The sequence below is a fragment of the Vicugna pacos genome, chromosome 18 (assembly GCF_048564905.1).
Source record: "Vicugna pacos chromosome 18, VicPac4, whole genome shotgun sequence".
Classification (NCBI taxonomy): domain Eukaryota; kingdom Metazoa; phylum Chordata; class Mammalia; order Artiodactyla; family Camelidae; genus Vicugna; species Vicugna pacos.
The window spans coordinates 33,371,127-33,390,741 of NC_133004.1; the positions used below are offsets into that span (position 1 = coordinate 33,371,127).

At 49.3% G+C, this 19,615-nt stretch overlaps 2 protein-coding genes across 3 annotated transcripts in view; one reads left to right on the forward strand and one right to left on the reverse strand.

The window, feature by feature from the left end:
• Positions 1 to 14,028, forward strand: part of RNF40 (ring finger protein 40) — a 29,371-nt gene extending 15,343 nt beyond the window's left edge. The window contains exon 20 of the mRNA XM_031687413.2: positions 13,137 to 14,028. Within this exon, the coding sequence (XP_031543273.1) occupies positions 13,137 to 13,280 (144 nt within the window). The 3' untranslated portion in view covers positions 13,281 to 14,028. The remainder of the gene's footprint in view (positions 1 to 13,136) is intronic.
• The window catches only part of ZNF629 (zinc finger protein 629), a 22,898-nt gene continuing 3,283 nt past the window's right edge, over positions 1 to 19,615 (reverse strand). Inside the window, exons 1-3 of one of the 2 annotated variants that reach the window (XM_015236897.3) lie at positions 8,589 to 8,768; positions 6,041 to 6,146; positions 1 to 5,885 (exon numbers count right to left, since the gene is read on the reverse strand). In XM_015236897.3, the coding sequence (XP_015092383.1) occupies positions 3,352 to 5,885; positions 6,041 to 6,113 (2,607 nt within the window). In that variant the 5' untranslated portion in view covers positions 6,114 to 6,146; positions 8,589 to 8,768 and the 3' untranslated portion in view covers positions 1 to 3,351. Of the gene's footprint in view, positions 5,886 to 6,040; positions 6,147 to 8,588; positions 8,769 to 19,615 lie in introns of those variants that run through there. The other variant, XM_072942957.1, reaches the window with a different exon arrangement.

Consider the following 19,615-nt stretch of genomic DNA (forward strand, 5'->3'; position numbering starts at 1 on the left):
GAAATCTTATTCCCTTTATTCTCTTTAACTAATCAACATGACCACCGGTGACACAACACTGTTATTGACACACAACACTCAAAAGTGGGGCCTCTCTTCACTCCAGGGGGACAAGTCAGGTGAGTGGGGCTTCCCGAATGGGAGCAAAGAAGTCTGGGGGCTGCTCACCTCAGGGGCGAATGTCATGGGACCCCACCTCTTGTGGTGATGATTTCAAGTTTCCTCACCATTCAGGATTCATGCCCAGTTCTCTCGAGCTCTCATCTGACCTCCATATCCATAGCAGTTTCAAGTTTCACCCTAAGCTCAGATCAGTTTCTATTCTCCCCTCTGCTTTCACCAGTGACACTGTGACCCTGTCTGTTGGGCTTCTCCACTGGGCACTTCTGAAGAGTTAGGCCTGCATGGACTTGGACAAGGGGGTTTGGCTACACTCTGCTTTCAAGACTCAGTTCCTGTGGGAAAGCGCCATGACCCCTGGGCCTTGGCCTGAGCTGGTCAAAGGGACTCTGGACACTGCCAGGTCTCCCACCTGCTCCCTGCTTAGTTCCTCCCAAGATGTAGCTCACTCTAGGAGGGAAGCAACTGGCTAAAGGAGTTCGGGGAGGTGGGCAACAGAGAACACGTCACACCCCCAGAGGTCTCCGACTCTGCCCCTTTCCTTCCTATGAATCCCCAGACCCCAACTAATTGTGTCCACATTATCCATTCAGTACCGGAGCCAAGGCCCCTTGCCCTCACCCATCCCTACAACATGCGGGCATCCTACTACGTATGCTACACTCTAGTCCTCAATAGGCCTATGGTCGGCCTTTGATCACAGTGACCACCTCCCCCCGGACTGGCCCCCGAGTCCCAAAGGCTGCTCTCTAGGACTCTTCTGGAAACAGATTCCTCAGACCTGTTTCCAAGGGGGTCTGTTTCTAGCTGTACAAGGGCTTTGTCTCTACAACTGAAGTTTCTGCTATCGTGGAGGGGAAAAACCTGCTTAGAGAATGATCTCTTCTTCTGTCTCGGAAGGACCCCCTCCTTGGTTGACGCTGTCAGTAGAGGCAGGCAGGCTCCTTCTCCCCTCTCAGCGGTGCTTTCCAACCTGGCACTTGGGTGGGGTGGGGCTTTATGCTGATGTTAACAAGGGTCTCCCCACAGTCATCCAAGGCCTGACCTTTCCTTCTCCCCAGCAGGCCTAGGTTTTCCCTCCTACAGTGTTCTAGATTTTGATCTTTGAATTTGAGGGTCATCCCTCTGGGGACAGGATAGATGAAGGGCGAAGGACTTTTACCTTTTGAACTTTTAGGTAATGGAATTAGAGGTCTCTTCCACAGGTTTGTAGGAAGCTGGGCACTCGCTCCAGGGATGCAGCTCCCGAAGGGCCACCTCACCTGGCATCTCAGTTCTCTTACTCCAAGACCAGAGTGTATTCCTGGGGCCAGCGTGGGTTCAGTGGGCACTTCCTTTGAACCCAGTACTGGATGGAGTCCTCTCCTTTAAGGGTCTCCAGGGTTAGGTGGGGTTCTTGTTACAGATGTTTCAAGAGTTTTCTCTCTTTAACCATCTTACAGGACAACAGTCTTCCCCCTGCCGCACACACTCCCAGTCACGTGAGCAGGCTTGGCTGGGTTAATGAAAGTACGTCACTGTGTGTGGTGTGAAGACAGGGGCCAGTCCTGGCCAGGGAGTGTTTCTCATCTTTCTGTTTCCCTCTAAAGGTTTCTGGCTAAGGAGAGGAGCCAAGTGGGTGGAATATGTCCCTTTCCAAGACCACAGTCGAACTGGGTTGTTACAGCCTCAGAGGGCTCAGGGTACCAGGGTGAGAAAGGTGGTCAGGCCTCCATATACTCTTCAGAGACTCATGGTCCAGTCTGTTGGGTGTTTGGACACCCATCACTGCGTATAGGCTGGCTCATCCTGCCAGCAGCCTTGCTGACAGCTCAGATGAAGTGAGGTTGTTGGCTAATCAGAGCTCATTATTCTGTTGACTTGCTGTCCGTTGTAGCCAGAGAGAATCCACACGTGGCTCTCTTGACTTAGAAGTCTAGGGAGTATTTAACCACACACAGGCCTTGAGTCTCTGAAGGACTTTATTCTTTGGAGGTCGACTAGCAGCGGTTCTCCCTCTCCGACTTGAGGACAGAATTTGAGGAAATGGGCTGCCACTGCAGGAAGACTGGTGGCAGTTAGATTTCAGGAGAAACCTCCTGACAGTGAGACCTGAGAATGTGCAGGAGGGACCCTCCATTCCTGGAGGCCTCTCAGAGTAGACCTCCCCAGCTGGGCTGGGGAGAAGGGAAGTCCTGCCTGGTGGGGGGTCGGGGAGAACCCTGGTGGCCTGAGCTGGGATCTGCTTGTACTTGCAGTTTAACAAGCTACAGGGAGGACTGGGCAGCCTGGAGTTTGCTGGCTTCCATCTGAACAGCTTCTCCACCTTGGTTTGCTTTCCTCAAAGCACTCTAACAAATCCCCCCACTCTTCCCTCCGAATTTCTGTGGTGGTTTCCTACTTTTCTTACACTTAAGGCTTGTATGCATCCCAAACTTTAGCCTTTAAAAAGGTTTAGCATTTTTTTCTTTCCCCATTTTTGGGTTCTTTCTGATCCGGAATTCCACGGGCCTCTTCCTCTAACACACATAATCGTCTAAGTCTGCCCTCCGACCACAAGAAGCCCCCAGTGCCAAGAGCTGGACTTTCTCTTAGTTCCTGGGTCATTTCTCTTCTGTGGGTCTGAGGGCTCCTCATCACTTATTTTATTCTCTTTGTTTTCTTCCTTTTCCCATTCCACCTAATTCCCACACTCCTCCCCAGCTGAGCATTTTCCTCAGTGTAACTGTCCAGGGTTCTGGGACACAGGCTCCCTCCCACACTCCAGGGGGAGAGAATGCTGTGGAGCAAGTTCGTGGGAGGTTCTTCTATACCTTCTAAGGGTCACTCCTCCCTAGTCAATGCTGTTGTCCTATTCCCTGCACTTCCCTGACCCTTTAGTTTCACAAGGATTTCAATACAGTTTTATAGGGTTGTCTAGAGACATATTGGGACCTCTTCCTACAATTAATAGGGCTTTTATCCACTATGGTTTATAGGGTTTTTCTGCTACAGACTTAAAGGGCTTTTTTTTTTCCTACATATTTATAGGGTTTCTAACCCAACAGTTTTTCTCTACTACCTTATAAGAAGTGGTTCCCACCAACAATTTTAAAGGGTTTCTCATCACGGATGTAAAAGCGCTATTTTTACCCACAGTTCTTTATCCTCTTCTCTACAATCTGATAGGGTTTTCCTCCTTTCCCCACAGAATTTTTGGGGCGGTCCAGTGTTCCTCTCGGGAGAGAGAGGCCCCTGGTCTCCAGACCCATTTCACAGGGTGACCCCTGGGTGGCAGCTCCTATGGAGGAGGAGGGCAGCGACTTCTGTGAAGCCATCTCCACACTCGGGGCACAAATAGGGCTTTTCTTCCAAGAGGTTTTTGGGGCTTTCCCCTTCCCTGTGGCTGCTGCTCCCTGGGGGCTTGGGGGCCTCTCCCTCATCTTCCTGGCTTGTGGACAGGGTGGCTGGCTCTGGAACGGGGTCCTCAGGTCTGGGGGACTTTTCTTGGGTGTGGGTCTCCTGGTGCCGGATGAGGGCCGGGCGATCGAGGAAGGAGGCCCCACAATCTGAGCAGCTGTAGGGTCTAGCCCCCAGGGGGCTCCTGAGGTGCTCTAGGAGGACAGAAGAGCTCTTCCCCAGCTCCGGACTCTTCTGGGGTTTCACACCTGCGTGGACTTTCTGGTGCAGCAGCAGCTCAGAGCTGAGGCCAAAGCTTTTTTTGCATTCAGGGCATTTAAAGGGCTTTCCACTTAGGAAAGGACTGGGCCCTGCCCCTTCCCCTAGGCCAATCCTATAATCAGGAAAGAGAAAGGGCTTTTCGCTGCCGTGGGTGAGCTGGTGTTGGAGGAGCACGTTGCGATCCAGAAAGCTCTCTCCACAGTGGGAACAGATGTAGGACTTGGAGGAGAGCAGCCCCAGCCTTTGGCTGAAGCTCTCCTGACCGTCAGGCATTTTAAATGGCTGTCCTGGGGGGTCAGCTCTGCCCTCCGCAGCACCTGGATAGGAATTCCCTCCAAAAGGAAGCCTGGGGGATCGGAACTGAGGGGGCTTGGGCGCCGGGTGTGCGGGGAGGCCATCTGCATTTTTGTAGGGGTTTTCTCCAATATGGATTCTCTGATGCTGCATGAAAATGCCCTCGTCATTGAACCCCTTTCCGCAGACGAGACACTTGTGTGGTTTGGCTCCCGGGGGTGGGGTCAGCAGGGCAGGGTCCCCAAGGCCCAAAATGCTGTCACCCTGAGCTCTTCGGGCTGGGGTCTTCCCCCTTTCGTGGATTACCCGATGCTGCTCCAGCTCATGCGCCTCCAAGAAGGCCTTTCCGCAGTCGGAGCACACGAAAAGGTTCTCATCCATGTGGGTGCGCACATGCGTGATGAGGTTCGAGCTCTGGCTGAAGCTCTTGCCGCACTCGGGGCACTTGTAGGGCTTCTCACCAGTGTGCGTGCGCCGGTGCTGGATAAGGTGGGAGCTGCGGATGAAGCTCTTGCCGCAGTCCGAGCACTTGTAGGGCTTCTCGCCTGTGTGGATGCGCTGGTGGCGGATGAGGGTGGAGCTCATAATGAAGCTCTTGCCGCAGTCCGCGCAGATGTAGGGCCGCTCGCCGCGGTGGATGCGCTGGTGGTTGATGAGGTTGGAGCTGACGCTGAAGCTCTTGCCGCACTCGGGGCACTTGTAGGGCCGCTCGCCCGTGTGCGTGCGCTGGTGCCGCAGCAGCGTGGCGCTCAGCGTGAAGGTCTTGCCGCACACCGGGCACTTGAAGGGGTCTTCGCGCAGGTGAGTCCGCTGGTGCTTGATGAGGGTGGAGCTATGGCCGAAGCTCTTGCCGCACTCGAGGCACTCGTATGGCTTCTCGCCGGTGTGCGTGCGCTGGTGCTGGGTCAGCTCCGAGCTCTGGATGAAGCTCTTGCCGCACTCGGTGCAGCGGTACGGCTTCTCACCGGCGTGGATCTTCTGGTGCTTGAGGAGGTTGTGGTTCTGGCCGAAGCGCTTGCCGCACTCGGGGCACTTGTAGGGTTTCTCGCCCGTGTGCGTGGCCTGATGCTGGATGAGGTCCGAGCTGCGGTAGAAAGCCCGCCGGCACTCGCCGCACTTGTACGGCTTCTCGCCCGTGTGCGAGCGCTGGTGCTTGATGAGGTTGGTGCTCTGGGTGAAGGCCTTCTCACACTCGGTGCACTTGTAGGGCTTCTCGCCAGTGTGCGTGCGCTGGTGCTGCACGAGGTTGGAGCTCCAGCTGAAGCACTTGCCGCAGTCGGGGCACTTGTAGGGCTTCTCGCCCGTGTGCGTGCGCTGGTGCTGCACCAGGTGCGAGCTCTGCGTGAAGCTCTTACCGCACTCGGAGCAGGTGTTGGGCCGCTCGCCCGTGTGGATGCGCTGGTGCCGGAGCAGCTTGGACCACTGGCTGAAGCTCTTGCCGCACTCGTTGCAAATGTAGGGCTTCTCGGCCCCGGATGGGCGGCCCTGAACCAGCTCCCGTAGGCTGGGCTCATTTGCTGCAACCACTGGGGGGCTGTTCCAGGTGGTCAGGGTCCCCCACTGCCAACTGGCCTCACAGGCTTTGGTCCAGTCAGATGGGGTCGGGACTACTTCGGGGGTGGTGGGGTCCAGAGAAGTCTGGTGGTCCAAGGGGTTGGACTGACCCAGCGGGGATGGGGGGTCCTGAGAGGCTGAGGTATCCTGGGAGGGCGTCTCCAGGGGCATCTCTTGTGGGTCTTTGAATTCTGGACTCTGAGCTGGATCTCCCAAGATGATCTCCTCCCCAGAACTTTCCTGCTGAGGGCTTTCCTCTTCGTTCCCACTCTCAGCACCTACAGAGAGAAAGGGAGTCTCCAGCCCCTATCTCCTTTCAGAACATGGGGTCGGGCCTCTCTTCCCTCCCCTGGGTTTCCACCAGAGTCTGTGCCCCTCCCTGAACTGGGGCCACTATCTTGTCAGGACTGCAGTCCCTTCTTGTGCCCCTCACCTCTTTGAGCATCACTGGGGCTCTGTTCAGGACCCTGCAGATCTGGGCCCCACAGCGCTGTCTCAGGCTCCATCCCAGAGCTCAGGATTGCCAGATGTTCAGGGACCTTGGGGGAGGAGAGAGACAGCACACAATAAGAGCTGACATCCTGCTTTCCTTTATTCCCCCAGCCCCACTCCTCCATCTGCGTGCCCCCCAGCCCTCATTCCTCCTTGCATGAACTTCAGTCTCCTACCTCCCCATTTTTCTGGGCATTCGTTCTCACTGCGGCCCCCCTCCCCCTGGAGGCCTGATTCCTGCTCCAGATCTTAAGATCACAACTAAGCAAGTAGGTGAATTTAAGAGTGTAATTAAAAGCTCATCACTCATAACCCTTTGAACCCAGACTGGGGGCTGGAGAGGTGTCTGACACCCACAAGGGGAAAGAGGCTCTCACCCCACCCCTCTGATGCCCAGAGGCTGGGAAGCCTGTTATTTTGCTAATCAGAGGAAGCTCATTAAGACTCTAATTTTCCTCGTTAATGGGGCTGCTAATTGGGACCAATAAACTTTCCTTGTGAACAGAGAACTGAGACTGCCTGGAACACTTAAGGAGTTAAAAAAAAAAAAAGTAACCGCTCCGATTTCCCCGAGGGGACAGAGCCCTCCAAAAGACTGGGGCACTTTCCCGTTACCCAAGCACAGAAAGAAGGTCAGAAGTTGGGCGGAGGCAGTTTAAAGCTGTCAGGGGCTTCTGCAGAAACTACCTTGAGAGGAAAATGGAAAGGAAAAGAGAGAAGGGCTAAGTGTATGGAGACCACCTGGCAGCTGACGCAGTGCCTGCTGTGCTGTCCTCAGCAGCTCATCCAGTCCTCCCCACAATCCTGTGAGGTAGACCCAGGAATCAGGACGTCCATTGTACAGATTAGGGAATCAATGCCCAGGGAGATTTCTCCAAGGTCAAAGGCTAGGAGGTGGCAGAGTTAAGACCAGAAACACAAGGTTCTATGTCTGGCTTGTCCTAGCCTCTGAGAGAGAGAAAGAGAGCAATGACCTTGAGAGTCATGTGAAACCCATAAACGTGGGCAGCTGGGGAAAGCTCAGAGCCTGTTGGCCATGGGAATGGGAGGGAGAAATGCTTGGGACTAAGAGGTTGCCCTGGCTGTAAAAGGAGGCACTGGATCCTGACATTCTGCTTCTGTGAACTCGAAACAGAGAACTCCCCACTGGAGCCTTCCATTATCACTCCCATCCTGGTACCCCTTCTTCTAGCCCAGTTTTTGTTGCTGCCATATCCCATCCCTAACACATAATAAGTGCAAAGTAAATTTTGAATGAAAGATGAATGAATGAGATGCCGCTTGCTCTTAGAAAACCTGTTTGGTCCAATGCCTTTAAAGAGGGTGGCAGCAAAGGAGCAGCAGTTTAAAGTAAAACATAGCCAGCTGTCACTCCAAAAAGGGTGATATGATTCCAGGATGAGGGAACAGGGCCACAGGGGCTAAGTGCTAAGAGGAGAACTTCCCACAACGTTTAGACCCTTAAGAGAGTCCCTGGGGAGGGTGTGGGCTTTGGGTGGCCAGGTGGGATGGACACTGTGTGTATGGGGGCAGTGGTGCAAGGAGACGCATGAGGAGGCAGCTAGGTGGAAATCAAAGTGAAGCGGGAGCTAGCTGAACCCTGCCAAATAGCAAGGAGGAGAGATGGGAGTTAGATTTTAGGAAGTAAATGAATTTCTTCATTTGCCGCAGCTCCCTAAGCTATGAGAATTCCCCACCCCCATCTGCAAGTGTCTTTGGGGAGGTGGAAGCCCGGACCTCCTCCCAGCTGGGGGGGGTGCTTGACTCTTTAGAAGAGCCTTGCTGGGTTTGCTGAGGACAGGTAAGGGCTTAGGTACCTTTGATTATCTGGAGAAATTCAAACTCAGCAGTCGAGAGTAGAAGGGAAGGGGTTAATGAAGAAGCCAACACGCAATATGAAAGTGGGGAGACCCAGGGAAGCAAGAAGTGCTTGGGCCTACACCGGCCTCGGACCTCATGCCAGCCCCACTGCGGAGGGAGGGAGGGAAGAAGAGGAGGAGGCTGCCTCACAGAGAGGTGTGGAGATCGGCCCAGGGTGACCCTGACATGGAGGCGACTGCGGGAATGCAGCCACCCTAGCCCTGGCCCCCCGACACCCGCACCAGGCCAGACCCTGGACTTCTGCTCCAGCCAGTCCCCACGACCCTCCTTCCGGCTCCCAACCCAGTGCCCGGCATCCTCCCCTCCCCCACCCCCCCGGGGCACCCAGGATTCCCGGCTCTCCCGCGGCGCCCCAGCCCCCCGGCCGAATTCCCTCTTCCCAGAATGCTCACGCCCTCCCCTCCCCCACAGCCAGACCCTCGCGCTCTTCCCAGAATCCTCGGCCCTCGCGGCCCCTGCCCGGCCCCCACCCCTACCCCGGGCGGCCCGCGGGCGGGGGAGGGGGCTCAGGCCCGGCCCGGCCCCCGCCTCCCGCGCCCCATTGTTCCCCGGCGGCCGTCCCGGGCGCCCCAGGCCACCCCCCGGGAACCCAGGCGTCCCCAACTCACGGCTCTGGGGTCTGGGAAAGGCCGGAAGGCAGAATCCAGCCCCAAGGGACTTAACCCCTTGAATGCCCGGCCTCGGGGGGCGGGCGAGATGCCGAGGACTCTGGGGTCCTTCTCAAGGGGTGATCCCAGGCTGAGGACCCGGGGACCAGTTCAGGGTGACTGGGACGGAGCAGGAAGTGACCCCAGCTTCCCGGGCCCCTCTAGCCTGGAGTCAGAGCATCAGCTCTATGGGATTTAACCCTTTGCCTCCCACAGCCTGGGAAAAAAAAGAGGACAGGGTAGCAGAGAGGTGGCTGAGACGACGCCCCTCTCTCCATCTCCAGTGGGAGCAGGTTTTCAGGGGGAACTCATATACCAGTGAGGGGGTCCGGATTTCTGGCCACCTTCCATCTCACAGGGGCTCCGCCTGCTGCTCCCGGAAAGCCCTATCTCTGATTTGGTGGCTGCTGGTCCCTCAGGGCCTGCCTTTGTTGGGACTCAGACCCAGGGATGGGGCTTGGACGCCTGGGCTGTGAGGTGGGAGCAGGGCCTGGCAGGGTGGACCTGGAGAGGGAACATCCTACAGACTAAAAAATGGCTTAGGTGAAATAAGAAGTCACAGCAGCAAGACTTTGGGCTGAGGGGACCAGCAAAGCCAGGAAGGATTTGTGGTAGCCCATGCGGCCCCATCCTCACTGGGACATGTGTTCTGGCCCCTCTTCCCCACTTAGCTCCTCTCAGAGAAGGAAACTGAAGCCCCATGGTGGCAGGAGGGAGGAGGTAAGAACCTTTTCCAGGAGCTCCAGGGGAGTCCAGCTCAGAACCGGAGAAACCTTCAAAATCCTGGAAACACTAGTGACCTCCCGAGGCCCAGGTTATCTGGGCTCCCAGTTTTTATAGCCTTTATCTCTTTTCCTCCTCACTACAATCTATGAGTGATTTATCCCCATTTTACAGAGAGGAAACTAAGGTGTGAGAAGTAAGGTAACATGCTTAATTAAGGCCATGCCATTATTTCAGTTTAACACATTTGTGTACAGAAATGTATTATTTCTGGCACTGTGGGGAACATAAAGGTGGGAGGGGTCAGAGGTGAGCGGAAAAACAGGCTTTCTACCCTCAGGAACTCAAGAGGTTTGATTGTGTGTGTGTGAGATAAACACAAAGACATTACAGGAGAGTGTGAAAAGGACTATCCATCCTGAGATGGGAGGGAGGGAGGGGAGGAACAAACTGTCAGAAATTGTGAAAGGGGATGCAGCTGCTCTGGGCCTACATCTGGGGTTGAGAGAGAGTGGCCACCAGGAGAAGAGGCCCCACTGGGCCCCACTTCTGCTCACTTATCAGCACTGTCTCCTTCACCACCTTGGCTAGCTGCGTCTCTCCATCTTATCCCTGGCTTCCATCACCTTCGACCCCTCCCTCTCACCTCAGGGCCTTTGCTCCTCCTGGTCCCCCTTCCTCTGCTCTATTTATCACAGCATGTATCACCCCGATACCTCCTGCCCCTCCTGCACACACAGGCCATGAGGTCAGCACCGCTGGGGCAGGGGCTTGGCCTCTTGTGATCACTGCTGCCTCTGCAGTGCCCAGAGCAGTGACTGGCGTGTAGTAGGTGCCCAGTGCATGGAATGAAGTCATCTCCTGCCTCTTCCATCTGTTTCTGGATTCATCCCCGGGCTGGACAGACAGGGCAGAGTTGGGCAGAGCCTCCAGTGCCGGGCTCTGGCTGCACAATCACATTTGTCCGTGGACATCCCCACTCTCCCACCCCTCACCCTGAGAGACAGGTGAGAAGGAGGCCGACTTGGGGATCCAAGAGATTTGCAGGCAGCTCCCCTGCAGGCCCTCAAGGCTCTCTCCTGCCCTCCAAGGGCTGCAAAAACCTGACCTGCAGGCTCACAGAGGAGTTTAATTTGGCCTACAATTAAACTTCATATAAAACTCCAAATTTTGGAATATCCAAAGAAGTGGCAGCATCACCCAAATTTTCCCATGGCAACAACTGCCTGGTCAGTAGTTTCCTTCCTTAGAGGGGGCGCTGGTTTTCCAGTTTGTCACAGTCCCTGTCATTCCTATTGTGTCCCCGTCATTCCTATTGTGTCCCCAGCCATGAGGCTCAGAGGTGGTTTCAGTATATTAATCATCTTTCACTGTTGATGCTCCAACACGCATTCAACTGGAGCTATTAATTCTGTACCCCTTGGTCTGTGTCCCCCAGATTCAGAGTAACAAATAGGAGGATGATGTCCACTAGTGTTCCATTTATTATTTACTACGTGCCAGGCACTGTTTCAAGGGTTTACATGTAGTAACTCCATGAACCTTCACAACAACCCATGAAACCAGTATTATTACTATTTGAGGACCCAGGCTTGCTGCCTTTAGAGCCACCATGGCTCTTAACCATGACTCACTCAGATTGTGTGTGTGTGTGTGTGTCTGTCTGTCTGTCTGTCTTTCTGTCTAGGATCACAGGGTAAACCTCCCAGCCCTGCCATTCTCTCCTCGTCTTGCTCCAGGAGCTGCAGGGAGGAACTGGGAAGGGCAGGGCACTCCTGCCCAACCAAGCCATTCTCCAGAAAGTTTCTTGTGCCCAGCTCCTGGAGAGGCAACAGGTACCGTGAGTGTGGGCGACAGTGTTTTGTCTTGTGGCCTATAGTCAGCGGCACAGTGGCCAGGAAGGAGACCCTCCTGGCAGGGGAATTCCTAGAAAAATGAGGCTTGATTCCCTGCCTTTCATGGCCAACCCATTATCATGTTCTTCTTGGTCACAGCTCACCAGCCTTCCACACGGTCCCTTAATCCAGGCCCTTGTGTCCCAAGGCCCAGGTTGCTGTGAGAGCAGTTAAGTCCTGGAGGTAGACTCTGGTCCAAACCTTGCTGCATCCTCACTGCCATTGTGGCCTTGGGCAACTCACTTTGCCTCTTGGAGATTTGGCTTCCTCTTTAGAACAAGAATGAGCCTTGGCTCCTGAGGGACGGGAGGGCTAAATGAGATGATGCAAGAATTTAGAGCTGACCGTCTCTAGCCACCTCTGCCTCAGTTTTCCTCATCAGCGCGCAGCCCTCAGCCTGGTGGGCAGGAGAGCCAGGAGTCTGGAGACCCTGTCCTGAGTAATCTGGGAGGACCTGGGGCCACGACCAGACCCTCCAATCCTCCGTTCTATGGATACTCTCAGGGTAGGATGCAGGGACTGAGAAGGTGAGGCTGGAGGAGGCCACTCACCTCACCGCCCCAGGCACCTTCTCACCAGGACAGCTGTCTAATCACAGTTCAGGAGGCTGCCACCAGGAAAGGATGGGGCCTTCTTCCCCAGAGATGTGCATGCCCACAATGTGTATTGAGAACTGTTATTCAGGAATATAGTCTTCAAATGTGGGACAAGAGGTGAATCCAGGGAGGGATCCACTTGGGAGGTCCCTTCTGCCTCTTTAGAGTCTGAGATTCCAGACTCAAGAACTGCTCCAGAACCGGCAGTGGCTCCCCAAGGCTTCTCAGGTCAAGTCCTTCCCTCCCAGTGCCTCCTGACCACCAGTGTTCCCTAAGGCTCAGAACCAAGTCCTTCCATTCCATTCTCTTCCTCAAAATCTCCCACCCGATGTGGTCAGTTCAAATACTTAGCTGTTATTTTGCCCCCACCCTTGAGGCCTTGCTTTTTCTCTCCATTTGCCGAACAGACCCGTCTACTCTGCAGTCATCCCAGATTCACCAGCTTCATTTCCTTCCACGCTACCTAGTCATCCTGCACCTCAAGGCCGGGGGTGCCCTCCTCTGCACCCCTTAGCCAGTAGTTCCTCAGGCCTAGGGGCCCCTGTTGAGTCTGCCCACATCTTCCATCCCCCTGCCCCGGGCCACTGTAGCCCCCTCGTTCTCATTCCTGAATTATCGCAGTGACTTTCCAACAGCTTGTCCTGCCTCCAGCCCCCTTAGCTTCTCCCCACCCATTGGGTGCCCTGTGGGTCTTCCTGAAAGTCCCGCCGTGTTCGCCCTCAGAACAACTCCACTGTCCTCGTTCTCAGTAGAGAGGGTTTTTTTTTTTTTAATTTTTGGAAATTACAGAACTTTTGTTTTTATAAAGTTAACATACCTATGATTAAGTTTTTGAAGACCCACATGTATCACTGGGTAAATAAAATTAATGTATAGAAATATAAATGAAAAGAAACAAAAATCTATGTATACTGTTTTGGAACCAAATATTTGTGTGAACAGATGATCTGAAATAACTATAGTCACTCACCTTTCAGGGCCTTTCAGTTATCTCATCTGCAAAATGACAGGGCAGCTCTGATGTTCTCTAGATGTAACTCTGACTCTACAAATAACTGGTGTATGTAAGTCTTGACTATTTGAAGGAGTTTACATAAGTGCCTGGAGACAAGAGCTGCTCCAGGGAGGACTCAGGATCGGGAGTAAGAGGGAGACTTAACTTTGTAAACTTTTGTTCTGTTTGATGATTTCTAATTTAGAAAAAAATAAAACCCAACACTTTCAATGTTAAATATTTAGAGTATATGGTTAGGAATGGAGATTTTGGGATTAAAACATGTTGATTTCCTTTTCAGGTTTGTCCTAACCCAAGACACATTAAGTCAGATTCAACTGATTTCCTACCCACATGTGACACATGGACTAACCTTCTGGAAAGGTCCCCATCAGCCCTGGGAACAAATGCTCTACTGTGGCCTAAGCATGGGAAAGGAGGCTGAAGACAGACAGAGGAGAGTATTATATTGTCACACATATTAGAATACTTCTTTAAAAAATCAGCAAGCTCTCAAAACACTTGAAGCCTGATTGCACCACTGGCATACCCCAAGGAACCTAGATTTCTGCCTGTACAGCAGTGATGTTCAGAGGGCCTGGCCCCATCTGAAAGCAGCCTTTCTGCCTCCCTGCACAGCGCTCTCCTGGGTAATCCCCACCCTTACGCAGTGCCAAGTGCTCCACCCCTGCCCTCCCCCACCAAGAGTAAGGACCTTCCTGCTTCTGGGCCTTTCACCAAGCCCAGGTCCCCTCCATCACCTCTAGAACACTTCCCTCCTCCTGTCCACATAGGACTGTCTGCAAGGTCCTGGTCAAATGCTAGCCAATTTAAGTCTAGGTTCTTATATTAACTCACACTGAGTAACCATTTTATAACAGCTACTTTCATTCACGTTAAGGCATTTGTTCCTACTAAAACTTTTGAGAGGCCAGTATTAATCCTCTTTACACTCATGAGGGGATGGGACTTCAAACAAGTCAGCCACAGAGCAACTGTGAGGTCTTGGGATCTGGGGGTCTTGGATTTTCCAGCTCCAAGTCAGGGGCTTCCCTCCTTCAAAATCCAGCTAAATCTTATCTCTTCCTTCCCTGACTACAATGTCACCTATGAAACTGCCCTCACCTTTGTCTGGGTCTGACCTCAGGGATTCCTAAGTTTTACTCACATCTTTGCCACATCTGGGTACCCACTGTACTGTTTATTTAACACATTTCTTTTCAGTTTGACTCATTTTTCTTAACTGAAAGAAACATATCTGAGAAGGAAACTCAATGTCAGTATGGTAAACAGAAAACTGCTTGTTACAAATTATGAATCTAAAAATAAATACAATGTAAAATTAACTCAAAGTGGTTCAAAGTCCTAAATTTAACACCTAAAACCATAAAACTTTTAGAAGAAAACGTAAGTGTAAATCTTCATGACCTTGGATTTGGCAATGGTTGCTTAGATATGATACCAAAAATATGAGCAATGAAAGAAAAAACAGGTAAATTGGATTTAATCAGAAGTTAAAAATTTTGTACATCAAAGGAAGCTATCAAGAAGGTTGAAAACAACCCACAGAATGGGTGGAAACATTAGCAATCCATCTATCCGATAAGGGACTTGTATCCAGAGTATAGGAAATACTATTACAATTCAACAATAAAGACAAATAACCCAATTTGAAAATGGTCAAAGAACTTGAATGGACATTTCTCCAAAGAAGATATCCAAATGGCCAAAAAACACATGAAAAGATGTTCAGTATTATGAGTTATTAGGGAAATGCAAATCAAAACCACAATGCGATGCCACTTCATTTCCACTAGGATGGTTATAATAATAATAATTTTTAAAAACCTGAAAATAACCAGTGTTGGTAAGGACGTGAAGAAATTGGAATCCTTGTAACATTGCTGGTAGAAACATAAAATGGTGTCGCCGCTGTGGAAAACAAGTTAGCTGTTCCTCAAAAAGTTAAACATAGAATTAACATCTGACCCAGAAATTCCAGGTATATGCCCAAAAGAAATGAAAACATACGTCCACAAAAAAAACTTGTACACAAATGCTCAAAGCAGCACTATTCGTAATAACCAAAAAGTGGTAACCACCTCAACGCCCATCAACTAATAAATGGATAAAATGCAATCTGTATGCATACAATGGACTATTATTCAGCTATAAAAGGAATGAAACATGCTAACTTGCTAAAACATGCTAAATAACTTGCTAAAACATGGATGAACCTTGAAAATATTACGCTAAGTGAAAGAAATCAGATATAAAAGGCTGCAGTATTTTATAATTCTGTTTATAGGAAGGAACCAGAATAGGCAAATACATAAGGACAGAAAGCACTAATTCAAAAAGATACAGGCACTCCTTTGCTCATTGTGGCAGTATTTACAAAGGCTCAGCAACAGATGAATGGATAAGGATGAGGTATACATATACAATGGAATACTACGCAAACACAAGAAGATGAAATATTGCCATTTGTGACAACATGGATGGACCTCGAGAGTTTATGCTAATCGAAGTAAATCAGACAGAGAAAAAACAAATATTGTATGATTTCACTTATATGTGGAATATAAAAAACAAACAAAAGACAAAATAAATGATCGGGGGGAGAGTATCGCTCAGTGGTAGAGTGTAATGTATAAGAACAAAAAACTGAGGCAGTGTAAATATTCAGCAACAGGAAAATGAGCCAGCAAACTACGGCATATATAGTAAATACAGAAGGAACTGTATATACAGCTATTAAAATCAATGAAGCAAAACTTACAACTATGTTTTTTCTAAAAAGCTTAGGAAAGAATACAGAAAGCATATACAATAAAATGCAAAAATGGCTGAACTAGGAACAGATGAAAAACGAGTGATTTAATTTTTAAATGTTTTCTGTAGGATGGTTATACTACTTTTCTAGGGCAAAAAATATGTGTTGTTATTTCTTGCCTTCTAACAGGCATGAGGTGATACCTCATTGTGGTTCTGATTTGCATTTCGCTAATGATTAGTGATGTTGAACTTCTTTTCATGTGCCTCTTGGCCATCTGTATGTCTTCTTTGGAAAAATGTCTATTCAGCTCCTCTGCCCATTTTTAAAATCAAGTAGTTTGAGTTGTTGTTATTGCTGACTTGTATCAGTTCTTTATAGATTTTGGATATTAACCCCTTATCAGATATATCACTCACAAATATCTTCTTCTGTTCGGTAGGTTGTCTTTTCGTTGTGTTGGTGGTTTCCTTTGCTGTACACAAGCTTTTTAGTTTGATGTAGTCCCATGGGCTTATTTTTCCTTTTGTTTTCCTTGCCTGAGGAGTCATATCTGGAAAGATATTGCTAAGACCATCGTGACAGCCCCTAGACCAGAACCCGGCATGAGTGAGCACTGGGTCACTGTCAATCCCCATCCCTGTTTTCGTGGAATACATGCTTCTGGGCTCCTAGTGATCATCACTTTCCTTATGGGTGTCTTAGAGGTTGAGCTTTGTCAGGTTATCATCACTTGACTAATGGCTTCTGACTGCTGAGAGGTTCTTCTTTTGCTTTGTAGGTTTGTTTATTTCCAAAAACAGGTTCCTAAGGAGAACTATGAAGCCAGAGATATGCAGCCTTCCCTAAGATTAATGGCCTCAGATACTAAAAAGACACCGTTAAGTTGGTACCATAAGGGGGGATGAGGGAATCTGGCAGTTGTGTTTGTTTCTTTATTTATACCCTGCTTGGTTTCAAAAAGGACTTGAGGCCTTACAACAGGTGCCTGGCATCTAGTAAGACTCATAGCTGCTAAATGCTGGCCCTTACTGCTGATAGTAGCGGTAGTAATAGAATTAACAAGAGAACAAATAAAATGGCAAAGGGAAAAGAAGGGTGCAAATGATGATTAAATATGAATCCAGGTTTGGGACACAATACATATGTATAAAGCTCTGTTTGCACAATTACTAAAAGTGGGTGACAGATTTGCTGAGCTTTCTAAAAGCCCGAGCAAACACTGGGTACATAAACTCAGTGAGGCTTAGGAGAAGAACGTTCTCCTGTGAGCCCTCATCTACATGACGTTTTGCAATGCCAAGCACCACGTCTTCAACTCATCCCCCAATTCTGGATCCAGTCCAACACAGAGACAGATGGGCAAACAAAGCCGGAATGGCCCATGATGTGAGCGTGGTTGCATCAATTCAGCCAGTCATGTTTTTAAAGCCACTGTTACAAATTATACATCCCAGCTATAAACAATCCCAACAAGGGGATTCACTACAACAGGTAACCTTTGGCTTTTTGGTAGATACACAGTATCTCCTCCTTGCCAGCTCCAGGAGCCACTCACAAAGAATGAAACATGGTGGCCCTAGCAATACCCAGCTGGTAAGAAGATGATATTGTTTCAAGCTGTTAAAGCGGATAGTATTTGGAGGTTTTGTTGTTTATCCGGTTTTTCACTCTTGAGATCTGATCACTAGATTTGAAACAAGACTGCCTTTTACAGGGGCAATCAAGCTGTTCTGGCTTCCAGCTGTTCAGTCTCCAGATCATCTGTCCAGCCTTCTTCCTTTTTTCTCGATGTCCAGAGCCTATAACCCCAGAGGGCTTGAGTTTGATCTTCTTCCTTCTATTTTAACTAGCAACTTTTGTGCCAAGCATTTTCCACATTTTGCCATAACTCTGGCAGGTGGCAACTGCTGTCCCTATCTTATGCTGTAGAAGTAGTTCAGAGATATATGAAGTACCTTGCCCAAGGTCACCTTGTTAGGTAAGAGCTGTGATTTAATGCAGCCTCGTAAGGCTCAATGTCTTTCCTCTTCTCCATACCATGCCATCTACTCACCAATCATCCATCTGAGGGTCTGATTGAGAATTCCGTCTGAGTTAAACGTCAAGATATCTGGCCTTTGATTGGTATTAATACTATCTTTCCTTCCCCTTTTTTGAAAATTGTGATTTCATTTGTCTGTCTCCAGTCTTTTGTACCTTCTCTTAAAGGAGTCAGGTAGCTTGGAGATCATTGGCAAATTTTCTCATTTTCTTTGTGCAAGTCAGATCAGGAGGTGTGACTTAGTTAAAAGCAGCATGATGCTTTCTTAAAATTTCACACCTCCAATATCAGGTTTCAATTTTCTCTTACCAGTGTTGGTCATAAAACAAACCTCTTAGAGCTGAAATGAAAAAAAATAGAAAAGCCCGCACTTATCTGTGCTACAATCAACTTGATTTTTATAATCATGTTTTTAAATAAAATATATCTTTTTTGTTTGTTTTTGGTGGAGGAGGTAATTAGGTTCATTTTATTTGTTCTATTTTAATGGAGGTACTGGGGATTGAACCCAGGACCTCATGCATGCTAAGCACACACTCTACCACTGAGATATACTCTCCCCTCTTAAAATATACCTTTTTGTTGATTGAAAAAAAAAAAACTAGCCTCTTAATGCAGTTAAAAACCATGAAACACTATTTTTAACCTAACAGACTTTCAAATATAAATGGTTTGATTATGTACTACGTGCAGAAATAGATACTCTCAAACATTATTGGTAAGAGTTACATCTGCATGCACTGCCTCTTTGGAAGAAGGAAAATTTGGCTACACTGAAGAAAATGCCCACACTCTTTGACCCAACAATTCTATTTCTAGATCCTACAGGCTTGGTGACACGTGGACACAAAGATGTATGCACAATCCTATGCATTGAAATATTGTTTTTATAGCAAAAGACTACAAATAACCTACAGGTCCACCAATAGGGGAGCTGATTAAATAAATTATGGTGTAGCCATATAATGGACTACTCAGCTGCTGTGAAAAAAGTGACATAGCTATGTACAAACTGACACGAAACATTCTGAGGAAAACCAAGTATCCACAATGTGCTTTCATTTTTGTGTTTTTCTAAAAGGAGATGCTTGCATATGCATAAACTGTCCCTAGAAAGATACATAAGAAACTGGTAACATGCTCACCTCGGGAGATGATGATAAAGGATGAGGCAGGAGGGTGGCTTGCTTTGCACTTTTACCTTTTTATACTATTTGAATTTTTTTTCAAAATATGAAAAGAAGTGAAAAAGAAAAATGTAAAAGAAAGCTTGGGAAACATCGACCCTCTATTGTACGGACATGGTTTTCCTTCCTGGAGAAAGCGCGGATGATCTTTGAACCACCGTGGCCTCACACTCCTCTTCGTGCCTTGGGTACCTTAAGTGAGACGCTGGATGCCTTGTTCTGATTAGAGTCCTGACACTAAACCACTAACTTGTGGAGTGATCCCGGGAAAGCTTTCTCAGTGTTAAGGCACAGAAATGACAAGAAGAACAATGTCTGACCCTCTCCAAGCTTAAACCAGGAAGAGGGAGCCACATGGCCAAAGACATGGGGGCGGGGAGAGATTTCGTGCCCACCAACTCTAGTCCTTCATCTCCCATCATCCCTCACCCCTTTTACTCACAGCTTCAAGGCCCACCCTCCACAGGCTGCTCTCTTGCATGACTAACTAGTTGCTAAATCCCCAGGGAATGACAGGAAGAAAGGACAGCCACCCACATTCTCCAAGCTTCAGCAACTCTAAGGACCTTTAATAGTACTAAGCACTGGAAACTGCCCAGAGGGACCCTGAAGAGTCAGAACTGGAAGAAATAGCCAGTAAGGCTGGCCTCTGAGGTTTCCACTGGGTGTGTGAAAGGTTGGGTTGGATGGTAATTGTTTTTGCACATAAAAACTTTTTAGTTTATCCTTAAAGCATATACTCAATGCCTTTCTCTCTTTGGATGTCTGCAATT